Genomic DNA, 14,199 nt, shown 5'->3' with positions numbered 1-14,199 from the left:
CCCCCAATGCTTGACACGGCACGGCTCCAGCTGCACTCTGTAATTACCAGCAGTGCAATCAGCAGACTCCTTAATTTCCCCTGACTGACAGCCGCTGACGGCTCAATTGCAGAAAATGCACCGGTACAACTTCGTAAGTAATGGAGCCGACGTGCCGCGGCGTCCTTCAGCCAGGGGGGGGGGGGGCACGCCACGAAGGGAAGGGCGTGTTATTACGAACACGGGAAGACGTGCAGTTTAGGACGATGTGCCATCGAGATACCTGCTTCGACGCACGAAGACTAAGGTTGTACGAGAATAGGAAAACCTCTTCCTGTAGAACGAAAGCAGCGTTACGCACAGCTAGGTTTTGCAGAAGTATTGATTTAAGCGTAAACCAATGCGAAGCGGTCCGGACTAGATGTTCCACCAGCAAATTAATTGGAGCAAGTGAGCCAGCGGGGCCCAAAATAAATGGGTCACTTAAAATAGCTCGTTTAGGGCGGAGATCTGACACGACACACGCTGGGATCAATAAAGGTTCTTCAGAGGTATGTTGAACCAGGGATTAGGAGTGCAACAGGGATCAGCCCTAAGCCCCTTTATGTTTGCCATGGTGATGGATAGACAGAAGCCCCATGGAATATGATGTAGAACATTAGCGACTGGTAGCTCTGAAATGTAAGGGTTACTTCTACATTAGCTAAGGTTTTCTTTTTTTGAGGGGGGGGGGGGGGGGTAAGATGCTGATAAAAAGGTCTCCGACCAAAAAAAGCTCGTCTCTAATAAATATCATGCAGATCGAAAGTCGCACCCGTGCATCTCCAGCAAGTCCCTATTTGGTGAGCCGTGATCTTTATATAATATTATAGATTGATTTTTCTCCCTTCCAGGCAGTCATTAATTTCAGCAAATGAAACTGGAACTTTGTCGAGGTTGGAAATCAATCAAAACAAAGTGAGAGAAAACAACTGGTCGACTTTCTCTCTTCCTTCTCGCCTCTGGGTAAGTCAGACTCGGCGTCCGGGAGCTGAACGGTAACTATATTCACCCAAATGTAAAAACGGCAACATATATACATCATCTTTTATCACACTATCAGTGTTTTATATATATATATATATTCAGGAGTCTGACAACTTCTGAATGTGATGCCGCCGGGCAGCAAATATTACTTGAGAGGAGAAGATGAATCATGTTTACCTTTTAAAGAAAAGGTCGTTGTCACGCATCACCAGACTCCCCCTCACCAAAATGTCTTCTTCTTTTTCCAGTTTGCGATGTTTTGAGGTTCGACCCGCGTCCCGCTCGGGTCCGACACTCGGGCAGAACCGTTCTTCTCTTCTCTGCCGTTGATTCGGGTTCTCTCAAGTACTTGGGCATCTTCAACGCTACCGCAAAAGACGCAGGAGAATCCATTCGTCATGTCCCTTGCAGTGCGGTTCATTATGGATGGTGCGCTGAAGCACGGCCAAAAGCAGCAAACTTTAACTTGCTATTCGGGAACTTGCATCATTATATATTTATATAAACGCTTTTTCTGTATTTGTGTCTGTCATCTGTGAAAAGAGAAATAAATCAGACAAAAAAGAAAAGAACTCCGAACGACGCTTTAGAATAAAGCGGCTCAGCGATTGGCTGATCGCACCAGGAAGTCTTGTCGCTCCCTGGTGACGTAAGCGCGACGGCCGCTTCCTTCCTCAGAAAAGCGTCAATATGGTTCCCGCAGCTTCGCGCTTCTTTGATTGGTCCACTTTACGCATGCAGCAATATACAAGTTAATGTGCGAACTACTTCGTGTTCCTCGTTGGGGGGGTCACGTGATCACTCTGAGGCGAATTGAAGTGTAGAATAAGATCCAGAATGTATTTATGATCCATCAGAATTAGATTTTAAATGACATTCTGCTTTAATACCTCACGACGCTGACGCCGGAAATCACATCACCCTGTGACGGAACGGGGCATCAAACAGGTGAAGCGTGTTTCCACGCACGATCACGTGACTTCGGCGCAGGTGGGTTCGAGGCTCACCTGTATCACGCTGCTCCAGCAGAAGGAATACGGAGTTGTGTATATCCGGTCTGGGGGGGGGGTCGCTTTACCTGGAGGTGAACCTGGTTTCAACTTTATACCGGTATGTATATTATGTAAATATAATTATTTACATAAAACGTTTTTACATTGCATGTGTAATATAAAATGATTGTTTTTTTGGGGGGGGGGGTTCTCATTTTTTAAGGAAAGGATTCGTTACATCGAGTGTAACGCGTTACCGGTCCCGTTGAACAGATGTTACCGGGAGAGAGAGATGCTGTGATAGACGCGTCTTGGATCGCAAATAAGGATGCAGTGCGCATGCGCACTGTGCTCGGTTCACTGTCGGATGTTCACCGCGGAGGAGAAGAAAGGGGGGAAGGCAACAAATCGGGCTTTTTAACACAACGGGAGGGGGGGAAGGGGGGGGGATACAGGAGAGGGGAAAACGGAACAATGAGTGGCGCAATGTAAATAATGACGCCCCGGAGGGGAGCGGGATACGATTATCAACAGGTCGGGTTGTGATTTGTCTGATTGATCTGATTGATCTGATTGATCGGCTGATCGGCTGTCTCGCGCGCTCCTTTTCTTTTTGGCCTTGTCTTGTTTGTGCGATGGCTGCGATTCCTGGCGGTCCGTAGCGGAGACTTGGGAATGATTGGAGTCGGACGCCGCGATGCTTCATCCTGTCGGCTGATTCCGGACGACGCGGCGGGGGGGGGGGGGCATTTTCCCTTCACGGACGCGTGTAAAATCCACGCCTGACCGGTCGGGAGGACGCTTTAAAACGCGTAAGTAGACGCGGACGGGGATTATCCATTTCGGTGGAGTGAATTGTGTGTGTGTGCCGGTGGTGGGGGGGGGGGGGGGGGGGGGGGGGCATGTAATTTACCCCCAAACCGCACAGATTCGGCTCCACCTGCAACGTCTCATTTATCATGACCAGCTCGTTTCTTATTGCCACTTGCGACCATCGTTTTTACCCCCCCCCCCCCCCCCCCTCCCTTAATCCATTTGATAATCACACCCGCGCACTGACACGCAAAAAAAAGATGTGGAAATGGAAATGCGGCTTTGTTGTCAGCAGCGCACTCTGTGTGTTCTAACTCTTATTAATGATGATCTGGAAAATGGAGGCTGAGAGACCCAGGGAGCCTTTCATCGACAGAAAACACAGATGACATTATGTGTGTTTGTGTGTCTACCCCCCCCCCCCCCCCCCTCCACACACACACACACACACACACACACACACAAGCGGCAAAAAAAAACCAAAAAAGCCACGCAGGTTTATTGGGGCCATCGCCGCGGAGAGCCGTCCTCCGTTCCTGCTCGCTGTTGGGCCCGGATCCTCGTTCTGTCTAACCCGCGTCCAGCCGGATCCTCGTTCTGTCTAACCCGCGTCCAGCCGGATCCTCGTTCTGTCTAACCCGCGTCCGGCCGGGTCCTCGTTCTGTCTAACCCGCGTCCGGCCGGGTCCTCGTTCTGTCTAACCCGCGTCCAGTCGGGTCCTCGTTCTGTCTAACCCGAGTCCAGCCGGGTCCTCGTTCTGTCTAACCCGCGTCCGGCCGGGTCCTCGTTCTGTCTAACCCGCGTCCAGTCGGGTCCTCGTTCTGTCTAACCCACGTCCGGCCGGGTCCTCGTTCTGTCTAACCCGCGTCCAGCCGGGCCCTTGTTCTGTCTAACCCGCGTCCAGCCAGGTCCTCGTTCTGTCTAACCCACGTCCAGCCAGGTCCTCGTTCTGTCTAACCCACGTCCAGCCGGGCCCTCGTTCTGTCTAACCCACGTCCAGCCGGATCCTCGTTCTGTCTAACCCGCGTCCGTCCAGGAGCAGGGGGGGCTCGGTCCGGAGGCTGATGGACCTGGATGAAGCGTTCAGGATGAGGATGAGTTTCTCCAGATGTTTAAAACAAACTGATAAATGAATTGATTTGGGGCGGGGCTGGGGAAACGACTGCATGGTCGTTTCTTCTCTTATTGTCCTTCTTTGTTTGTTTCAGGGATTTTCTTTCGGTGTGATGAGACAAAGGATCAAAGGACGCCTTAGAGGAGAGGTTGCCTACTTGCCTGGAAGCCTCTTCAAAGCTCCGCCGCCAGATGGATCTAACGCCTCCGGCCGCCGCCGCCTCTCGATCGTGATACTTGGCTGAAGCCGTTCCGCTGTCTTTATGATCCCTCCTCCACCTATGGCGAACTACAGCCATGCAGGGGACCACACCATCTTCCAGAATGTCTCTCCTCTCGCCACCTTCCTCAAATTGACCTCTCTGGGTTTCATCATCGGCGTCGGCGTTGTCGGAAACCTCCTGATCTCCATCCTGCTGGTCAAAGACAAGAGCCTGCACCGGGCGCCCTACTATTTCCTGCTGGACCTGTGCGCCTCCGACATCCTGCGCTCCGCCATCTGCTTCCCCTTCGTCTTCACCTCGGTGAAGAATGGCTCCGCCTGGACCTACGGGACGCTGACCTGCAAAGTGATCGCCTTCCTGGGCGTGCTCTCCTGTTTCCACACGGCGTTCATGCTGTTCTGCGTCAGCGTCACGCGCTACCTGGCCATCGCGCACCACCGCTTCTACACCAAGAGGCTGACCTTCTGGACCTGCCTGGCCGTCATCTGCATGGTGTGGACGCTGTCGGTGGCTATGGCGTTCCCGCCGGTGCTGGACGTGGGGACGTACTCGTTTATCCGCGAGGAGGACCAGTGCACCTTCCAGCACCGCTCGTTCAGGGCCAACGACTCGTTGGGCTTCATGCTCCTGCTGGCGCTCATCCTCCTCGCCACGCAGCTGGTTTACCTCAAGCTCATCTTCTTCGTCCACGACCGGCGGAAGATGAAGCCCGTCCAGTTCGTGCCTGCCGTCAGCCAGAACTGGACCTTCCACGGGCCGGGGGCCAGCGGGCAGGCGGCGGCCAACTGGCTGGCCGGGTTCGGCCGAGGCCCGACCCCGCCTACTCTGCTGGGCATTCGGCAGAACAGCAACGCGGCGGGCCGCCGGCGCCTGCTGGTTTTGGATGAATTCAAAACCGAGAAGAGGATTAGTAGGATGTTCTACATCATGACCTTTTTCTTCCTGGCGCTGTGGGGGCCCTACCTGGTCGCCTGCTACTGGCGGGTGTTTGCCAGGGGCCCCGTGGTTCCTGGGGGCTTCCTGACGGCGGCCGTGTGGATGAGCTTTGCCCAGGCCGGGGTCAATCCTTTCATCTGCATCTTCTCCAACAGGGAGCTCCGGCGCTGCTTCAGCACCACGCTGCTCTACTGCAGAAAATCCAGGTTGCCACGGGAACCCTACTGCGTTATATGAAGGTTTTTTTTTTCTCTTTTTCCCTGATTGATCTTGATCTGGGCTTGTTCCCATTGTACAGCGCGCTCTTCCTTCTATCGATTCTCTCCGTCCTCCACCTTTCCTCCCGCTTCTTCTTCGCCTACAACCTTTACAGAGGCAGAAGGCGGAGGGCCTCCGATGAGGCTCCGCCCCCACCGTGGGAATTGATTGAATATATGAAACGCATGAAACACGGAGGCTGAAGGGAATACTCGGGCAGTCCGGATCCCATCCTGGATTTATGTTCTATTAAGTAACATAAAATTAAAAACACAATGTGGAAGGCCATGCCAATTCAGAGAAGCAAAAAGTTGAATGAGGAAAAAAAAAGAGAAAAGAATTCACAAAACTATATATATATGAACAAAAACTCTTCTCTTTGGATATTTTGAAGACGAGTCATTGTTTTGAGCTGTGAAATGGAAACTGCGAAATTACAAAAAAAAAAAAAAAACTCAACGAGACCTCTCAAGGAATCACCGGAAATGTTTTACATTTTTAGAGTTGCACTAAAAAGAAGATAAAAAAGAAAAAGATGCTCTTTTGGTCAACAGTTGCCAGTTGTGTTAGCAAGGAACACCCCCCCCCCCCCCCCCCCCCAAAAGAAAATGAAACAATGAATGCTTTAATTTGCAACAGACTACACAATCGCTGTAAGTAAAGCAAAACCTGGTGACAGCTGGATTATACCATCACAAGAGGATGAAAGGGTTTTAATGTAAGTCCCCGCCCTCATTTACCTGAGGGCGGGGACACGACAGGGGGAGGGGGCTTACGATGCGTGCTTCTCTTTTGTTTTTGAAGTTGCAGCTTAAAAACTAGAAACGATTTCTTGTGGTTTTATGATCCATGCGTCCCGAGTGTCTGGCATTGTTATTTTCTAATCACCTTTTACAAAAAAATATTAAAAAAAAGACAAAAAAGAGGAAATGATGTTCGGATTTGAAAAAGAAGTTGCTTTTCAGAACAACCTTGTGCTTACAAAAAGAAGACGTCGTTAAATGTGTCATCATTTATCCAAAACACCTAAACACTATCATGTCGTTCCAGTATTGCTGATGCCACTCCAGGTGTTCCTTGCCTTAATGGTTATATTTCATGTTTCTTTTTTCTGTCTTTATGGCATCAGTGTGAAGTGCATGTGCATTTTTTTTTTTTTTAAAGCTCGTCGACTCCCACGAGTGTCACAGGCCATACACATTCTTATTCTGCAGCGGTTTGCTACGCCCCACATGGTGCTCAACGCACAGGGAGGAGTGTGTGTGTGTGTGTGTGTGTGCTGGGTGGATCACTTCAAGACCAGAGCCTTAGTATGAAATCTTGCACAATTTATTAAAAAAAGGTCACACAAAAAAAAGACATGTAAGGCATACCATCTTGTTTCTACTTTCCCTACATTTGCTCTCTGCTGATTGTTTTTGATGACTTCCTTTTTTTTCTCTTGTGGCCATTTTAATATTTATTATGTATTTCTTTTTTTTTCTTATAATATAGATAGGTTGTGTGTAAGAATGTTAGTCGTTAATTTTTGAAGTCCCGAATGTGAGTACGGTTTTCAGTTAGGATTGCATTTGCTAAAAGTAAACTGTGTAATCTGTTGCTTTTTTTTTTTCTTTTTTTTTTTGAAAATAAAAACTTTCCATTTTACAAAATTTTGTTTATATCCCTCTCATTGGATGGACGGCGAGTAACGCACCTGTACCTGTTAGCATCTGGGAAGAATCTTTGACAATCTACTCAGGATTGCGACATTTGTGCTTTGAAATTGTGAAATCTTCCTTTAAAAAAGACATCAAAGCCATGATTGTGTGTTAAAACACTGCTGAAATGTTCTGAAGTTCATATGACTTTTTTTTAATGTCATTTAAGTGATAGAAGTGATTTTCTGTTGTCCTGCTTTCTTTGGTCAAACTGTCAAAAAAAAAAAAAAAAAAGAATGTTTGAGAAGCCTTGTTGTTGGATGTGAAGTGTGTTTGACATTTAATGAGAATAATCTCCATGAATATATCCATAGCAACGCTCATCCCTGCAGTGTTAAAGGGGAATACCACTGAATTTCAGATGGAATATATACGACTCCCAAGCAGAATCATGTTATTCTCCATTTAGTAAATAATTTGCATAGAAAGAAATCTGCACATTCAAAGATGAAAACGGACATTTTGAAGTGAAACAAACATAATTGTGTCATTTAACACCTGAAGGTTCACGTTAATCCCCGGCCTGGTGGGTGCGTTTCTTACATTCAGTGGTATTTCCCTGCAGAAGGAAGAAATGATGACAGAATGATGCATTTGCCCATTTATGTACGATTCATCACTGCGGCGTTGTGTTTCTGTGATGCCTTGCATTATTTGCCCCCCCCTTTAAAAAACAACAACATTTAATTCAACGATGACCTCGGCCCCGGGTGCCTGAAAACACAAAATATGATTTGGAAAACGGCTTGTAAACACTCCATCCAGGTAATTACACGCCGGGCTGCAGGTTCCGCTGATTGGAAATGTCTATTAGGGATCCATTTTCATTACCCGGTTGGCAGGGACTCGTTTTAGTTTGGGCATCGATTATTCCGACTGAAAGCCGAGAAAGCCTCTCCGGAAGTACACGGGAGCGTTTGTGTGAAATTTAAAGAGCGGGTTTGATATCCAGAAAGCATCTTTTGTTTTTGTTGCTTCACCTTAAGAAGAACAGAAGCAACGAGATTCTGCAGGATTCACAGTCAAATCCAGGAATAAAACTGCAACTGGGGCCCGGAGAGGCGATTCATATCGGACATCCCGTGCATATTTCACGATTCAGCATATCCAGAAACGGTTCAAAGTCTCCATCGAGTGCTGCCGACCCATTTCTTTCCATGTTCAGCCGAGTGCTCCAGGAATTCTGTTTGGCTCCTCGTCTGAGGGAAGATGACAGTGATGACTCGTGTTGAGTCTTCTTCCCTCTGAGCTACCGTCCCTCCAGAGAAACGCCCGGAACATGTCGTTCATAGTCGAAGCAATTAGGATGCTGTGCCGCTCTGCCGTACCATCTGACGGGGATCGCTTCTATTGCACTCGCGTTCAGATCACGGTTCTGTGAGGTAATTCTGAAGCGTCGCAGGAGTTATTTATCATTTAAAGATCTGGCTGCAGATGAAGAGCGGCCATCTCTAATGTGTGGTCGCTCTCCTGCTGCCTCTAATTCGGGTAAATGCCAACAGTCGGTTCTGGGCTAGCGTGAGCCTTTTTTTTTTTGCACAACGCTCACAAAACCTTAATTAGGAGTGCAGGAAGTGTCCCAGGAAATAGGATAAAGCTGCTTCCGATCCGACGAGGCCGACGACTCAATCGTCCGACAGGCCCCGCGAGAAAGAGACGCGGGTTGGACAGAATGCGCTGCATAGTTTTTGCGTGTCTTTGTGCGCTCGCGTCGGTTCGCCGATGTCGCAATGGCGTCTGAGGCGTTTGCGAGAGGCCGGTTGCCATGCTCGAGTCCGCCATCGGCGCACCGGAACGGGCCGCGGAGCCAGACGGATCCTCTTCGGCCACGTTCATGGCTCATGGAACCGCAGCAGTTTTCTCTGGAACGGCTCGGCGGCTTTGTGGCTAATGTGCCGCGGCAAATTGGTAATGGTCAAATGAACAATAATGCATCAGAAGCGTGCGGCCGTGTGTTTTTCTGGTTTTAATTCCGGCCCAATCCGTAATCCATTGTTTCTGCCTGTCATTTTCGGAAGCCGCGAGATAAAGTAACGAGAGGCGGCGTCGTCTGTCATTTATGCAGGCAAATTACTTGACAAGCAGGCCGCTCCTTTTCAACAATAGCTGCGTCATTTAGACAAATGCACGTTGGGAATTTAACCCAGCGCACTTTTAGCTGCTTTCCAGGTGGTGTTGGGTCCCCCCCCCCTGCCCGATCCCGACATCGACCCGAGATAATAAGGGACGAGACGTCGTTAGGTCAAAGATGCAGGAGGAGAGAAAGGAAATGATGATGAGCTCTATTCCCCCCGGGGGGGGGGCAGCCCAGGGGAAAAATATGTTGCTCGATTATTGTCTTGACGAGCTATTACAGGCGGAGCAGGCCCCGGAATGCCAGTGATTAACGGGACGCCCGGTAGGACTCCGGATAAAGAGGCTTCCCTGGAACGCAGAGGCCGCCTTCCATTCTTGTTCCCCATCATGCAAATGCCTTCTATGTAGCCAGGCTAGCTGCCGCTTTCGTGAAGCCAAGCAAAGTCCGAAGCTGCTCTGCTGTGAAAATGCTACCATGCTAATGCGCGGCGCAGGACTAAGCGTGTCGCGGCCATGAATCGGTGACTTGAGTAGCGGGACGCGCTGGTGCGGCGCGCCGGGAGCACCGGTCAGGATGTAAACTCGCAGATGTTCCGTCTCTACGCCGTTAAATCCTCTCGGCTGTAGCGAGAGTCGAACGTCGACACGTCGCTAAGACTTGGGATGAGCCGTGGCTAGATCCCGATTGGCGGGTTGTACGTCAAAGTTGGAGTACGTGAAAGGAGTAGTGGTTGGGAGTAATCCTGCGCTGAGGATTACCCGTGTCTTTCATGCTAGATTAAAGGGTCCCATGATACCCCGCTGTGCTTTCCTGAGTCCCGACGAGGAGCGTCGGCGCTGCGAGGCAAATTACCGCCGCCACCGTCTCCATCGTCTTTAGTTTCCGACGTCTGCTCGATAGCGAGTCTCATTTCGGTCGGGCATTCTCAAATGCTCCAAGATTCGGGATGGCTGACCGATTTGTCTTCCGTCTTTGTCTCGAAGCGAGTGCGTTGAGATAATCATCTTATCTGCCCGGCGCTGCAGGCGGCGGAGTTCCGAACCGGGAGCGCTGGATGACGTGCCTGCAGGAGTCAGCAGAAAAGGGAAAGGGAATATTTGGGTCACGCCGAAAATCAAAAGCGTTGTGGTAGTTTAGTATCGCTGCTGGTGGTGAAAAGCTCCCCCCCTCCCCCGCCAATGACGCCGCTCGTAGGATAAAACCGACAGAACGAGCAGGCACTGCAAACATTTTCCGAGCAGACTAAAATATTCAGAAGCTGCCGGGCGGCTTATAGAAGCTTTCAAAGTATTACAATTTGCTGCGGGAAAGCTGAGGCGGGAATATTCCCACGGTGCCGCATTCGTGGACGACGAGTCTGTCACGACAAGGAGCCAAACGTTACGGCGACAGCGTTCCAGAAAACGTTTCCGGGAAGCTATATGAGCCGTAAAGAACTCACGGTTAAAGCTCGGAGCGTTAGCTCCTGCCAGCTTGTTGTTCCCGGGATGGCGGCGTTATTTGCCTCGTTTAGGGGCGTGTTTGGGGGCGATTTGTTCCCACTAATTCGACGTGTTTGGTGAAGATTCCAAGGGCTTTTCAGGAAGGAGGGGGAGGGGAGGGTTGAGTTGATTCTCCTGCCTTGTTCAGCGCATCCTCCTTTCCGGCCTTCTGGAAGCGGCTCATTCTGGTGAGTCAGACCGGCTGTCCTCAGAAGGCCTGGCTTCCTTCTCCTCCTCCTCCGCCTCCTCCTCCTCCTCTGTTGTGATGTTAAAAGGGAACAAACAAGGGGGGGGGGGGGCAGGGAGGAAACAGAACGCCCGCTCTCAGATCGCCGCTTTGGGACTATTTAATCTACAGTATTTACATATCTGACAGCTGAGGGATGGATACGGCGGTGAAGAAGTGGCCTTGAGAACACGACGCGGCGTTTTCTAGCCGCTACATTTGAAACTCTGCGTTTATGTTCCATCTGCGGGAACTAAATCGACGCGATGATGCCAACACATTTTCGTCAGCCATCTTAATTTGTGGAGCGGCGCCGGCGGCCGGGCTGATTGATGCTACATGACGTGACTGATAGCCGCGTCACCCGCACGTCTTCTGCCCATTTGTCGTTTGTCTGCACACTTAATCATCATGTTTGCGACGCTTTGAGGGGGCTATCTCAAAGACGAGGCAGGGAACTCTGGCCGATCGCGTTGCCTTGGAAACGACAAACTCATCCTCCTTGCTTCGGGCCCAGGATGGAGGATTAAACGGCTCGCCGAGACGGACATTGTGTTCCCTATCGTCGACTCCCGTTATCTTCCAGCGCACACAGCAAAGGGATGATTCGTCCTTTTATTGTGTCGCTAATTACAGAGATAACCTGCTGTAGCAAATCAAAAACATTTTCTGCAACGCACAATAATCTTTATTTTTTATTTTTTTTATAGGGACTTTTGTTGCACTGGGTGAGGGTTTGAATTTCAATGTTAAAACATTAATTGAATGGCTTCATTTTTCCGTTACCGTGACATCCAGATGGCGAGCATCCATGTCTCCGGAGACTTTCTCCCGATTAGGTTGCTGTTTAAAAAAATATTTATATATATTTTCGTAATCACAAACATATCAAGTGATTGTTTGGAACAAAGTGGCCCTGCGGCTCACCTGCAAAAAATGTCCTGTAGAAAAGTCATTTTCTACTCTCTGTGTCCAATTTTCCTCTTGAAGAATTCTATTTGCTGCATTGATTTACTGTAATGGCTTTCTTCTCAATGGCAGGCTGGGCGTCCTCCAGCTCGCATCGCTGGAGCTGCGTATTAATGCTTTGCAGCCCGGTCTGTGCGATTGTATTTGCATCTACGAGGCTTGCTGTAGCTTAAGTGCACCACATGCTAATGGTGATGAGGTGCCGTAGAACAAGCGCACCGTTCCCCCGGTGCGTTTTTGATTCGCTGCACCGTGAAAGGAGAGCGACGAAATGGTCTCCGAATAGCCCAGAGCTAAAGCGGCGCATGGAGCATCATCATCATTAATCACGGACAATAGCGCCACGGCCCCTGTCGGAGCGCGGCGCTGCAAAACTTTGCTTCTGATTCACTGCAGCCGTTCCTGCAGCCGCTCCATCCCACGTGCCCCCCGCGGGGCGGGGAGCCTTCAGACGCCTCGTAAACTCGCACCTGATGGATGAATCATTCCGGATCTGTTTACACCAAACCGTTTACCAGCCAGGCTGATAATCCTGCTAGGATTTTGTCCGTGGGTTAGCGTTAGCAGCGCTGAGCGATGCATGGACAAAAGGTGAGGAAGCTGCGAAGCGCCACATTCCCTCCTGTAGGATTGCATGTAATCGGTTTTAATCAGCGGCTTTGCTCGGCAGCCGAGGGCTGTGGCGTGTCGCCGATATGATTATACTCAGCCGGAGCTCTGATCTCATTCGCCGACACGGAGGAGGCTGGATAACGCGCACAGAACAATGTCCTGCAGGCAGAGCCAGCATCCAGAGGGTTAAAAACATCTGCTTCTGATTCACCGCCAGCTTTGACTCCCTGGTGATGCGTAAAAAGTTCAATGTTTGCTCGCATCCTTCAGAAGGAATGTTCACTTCATGCAACACGCCGAGATGCGAGACCCGTTTCGTTTGAACGGCGCCAAACTGGGTAAGTGCTATAGTCTTGGCTCTTGTTGTTGCTTAGCAACAATTGAAAGCCATGTGAGGCGTGATATCTCTTCACGGACATTCCAAATGTTGAATGTTTTTTTTTTTATCTTCAGTGCGCAACGAGACTCCGACCCATGGGAGGGGATGAAGGGGTCGGCGTGGGAAAGACGGAGCCCCCGTTAATGCGCGAGCTAATTGTCCCGGCGATGTTGGACAGCGGTTAAAGAGAGACAACGGCGAGCTCGTTTGGAACGCTTCCAGCTATAGATGAGCATAAGCACGGCCTTCGCGTTCTTCGTGAGGCCATGACCTTTCCCCCCCTGTCTGCCTTATCTCCCGGTTTAAAGGTCACGCTTCACCGCTGTCTTTGTGCAGCATGTTCCACGCGGCCAAACCGCGTGGCTTTCCTGTTGACGGATAAGCGAAACGGGATGGATCGGAGAACCCGGACCCAGCACAGCGACTCTTACAGTGAGATTAGATGACTCAGCGTTTATTAGACACGGATAATGAACCCTGGGCTAAATGGAGGAGATTCCCCCCCCGGGTCGGATTTCACTTCTTTGCTTCCATTTGGTGCTTCTCTGAGGTACACCGAATCGGTTCAATGAGGCGTCGGTAGCGTCCGATTGTAAGCCGCGTGCCCTCGCTCGAACCCGCGGAGCCAGCAGCGAGAATAAAGCGTCGTGTATAATTGAGTCATCTGGACTGAAATGACAATTACCAATTCTGTGGGAGCAAAAAAAAAAAAAAAAGAAGAAGAAGATAGCCCCCGTGGGGCGCCGTGAATGCAATCACGGAGCACGGACAAAAGGGAGATGTCATGTTGGCGCACAAAGCGATAACTCCGGCTTTCAGAACACGGCGTGGAGCAGCGGCGAATTATTCCGGTCACAATGTGGTCACAGGACAGGGTAATCAAAGCGAGGGAAGAAGTGTTGAAATAAACACGGGAATTCAAAAAGGCCTCGGGGATGGGATTCTATTTATTTGCCGCTGGGCTTTTCATTATCAGAGCAGGGCTGATGCTCGGAGCGGCGGCGGCGGCGGCGGCTGATGATGCCCAGCGGCACACAATGGCTCTGAAAATGAAACTGCTACGGTAGTGTTCCGATCATTCGCTCCTCCACCTCCTCAGAAAGTCGTACTCTCATCTGCAGTCTCGCCGCGTTGTGCGGCGCAGACTTTAAGCTGCAGCTGCTTTGTCTTTCTCTGCCTCTGGTCCAGGAGCTGCATCATTAGCACGGAAAAATCCGCAGGCCTCCGTGCATGTGTCGATGCAGCTCCGTGCGATGATCATTTAGCATTCGGGTTTAATTAGAACGAGACTGTGTTTGTGTTTGTCTTTTGATATTTAGCTAAGCTTCCTCTGAAGAGTTAGCTTAGCTTCCTCTGAGGAGTTAGCTTAGGGAGAAGATGTTGGTTTTTGCCCAGAGACCCTGCAGTAAGACAC

The 14,199-nt window shown here is 50.1% G+C and overlaps 1 protein-coding gene across 1 annotated transcript; it reads left to right on the top strand.

The window, feature by feature from the left end:
• Positions 1-4,186: 4,186 nt before the first annotated feature.
• gpr85 (G protein-coupled receptor 85) lies at positions 4,187-5,320 on the top strand. The gene has a single exon (XM_068755280.1). The coding sequence runs from the start codon at positions 4,187-4,189 to the stop codon at positions 5,318-5,320; it is 1,134 nt and encodes a 377-aa protein (XP_068611381.1).
• Positions 5,321-14,199: the final 8,879 nt, after the last annotated feature.

This window comes from Brachionichthys hirsutus, chromosome 22 (assembly GCF_040956055.1).
Source record: "Brachionichthys hirsutus isolate HB-005 chromosome 22, CSIRO-AGI_Bhir_v1, whole genome shotgun sequence".
In the NCBI taxonomy this organism is placed as follows: domain Eukaryota; kingdom Metazoa; phylum Chordata; class Actinopteri; order Lophiiformes; family Brachionichthyidae; genus Brachionichthys; species Brachionichthys hirsutus.
This window is presented reverse-complemented; position numbering and strand designations above follow the sequence as displayed.

Excerpts from the sequence above, each read along its gene's own strand:
- gpr85 (XM_068755280.1), top strand. The coding sequence starts at position 4,187 with ATGATCCCTCCTCCACCTATGGCGAACTACAGCCATGCAGGGGACCAC.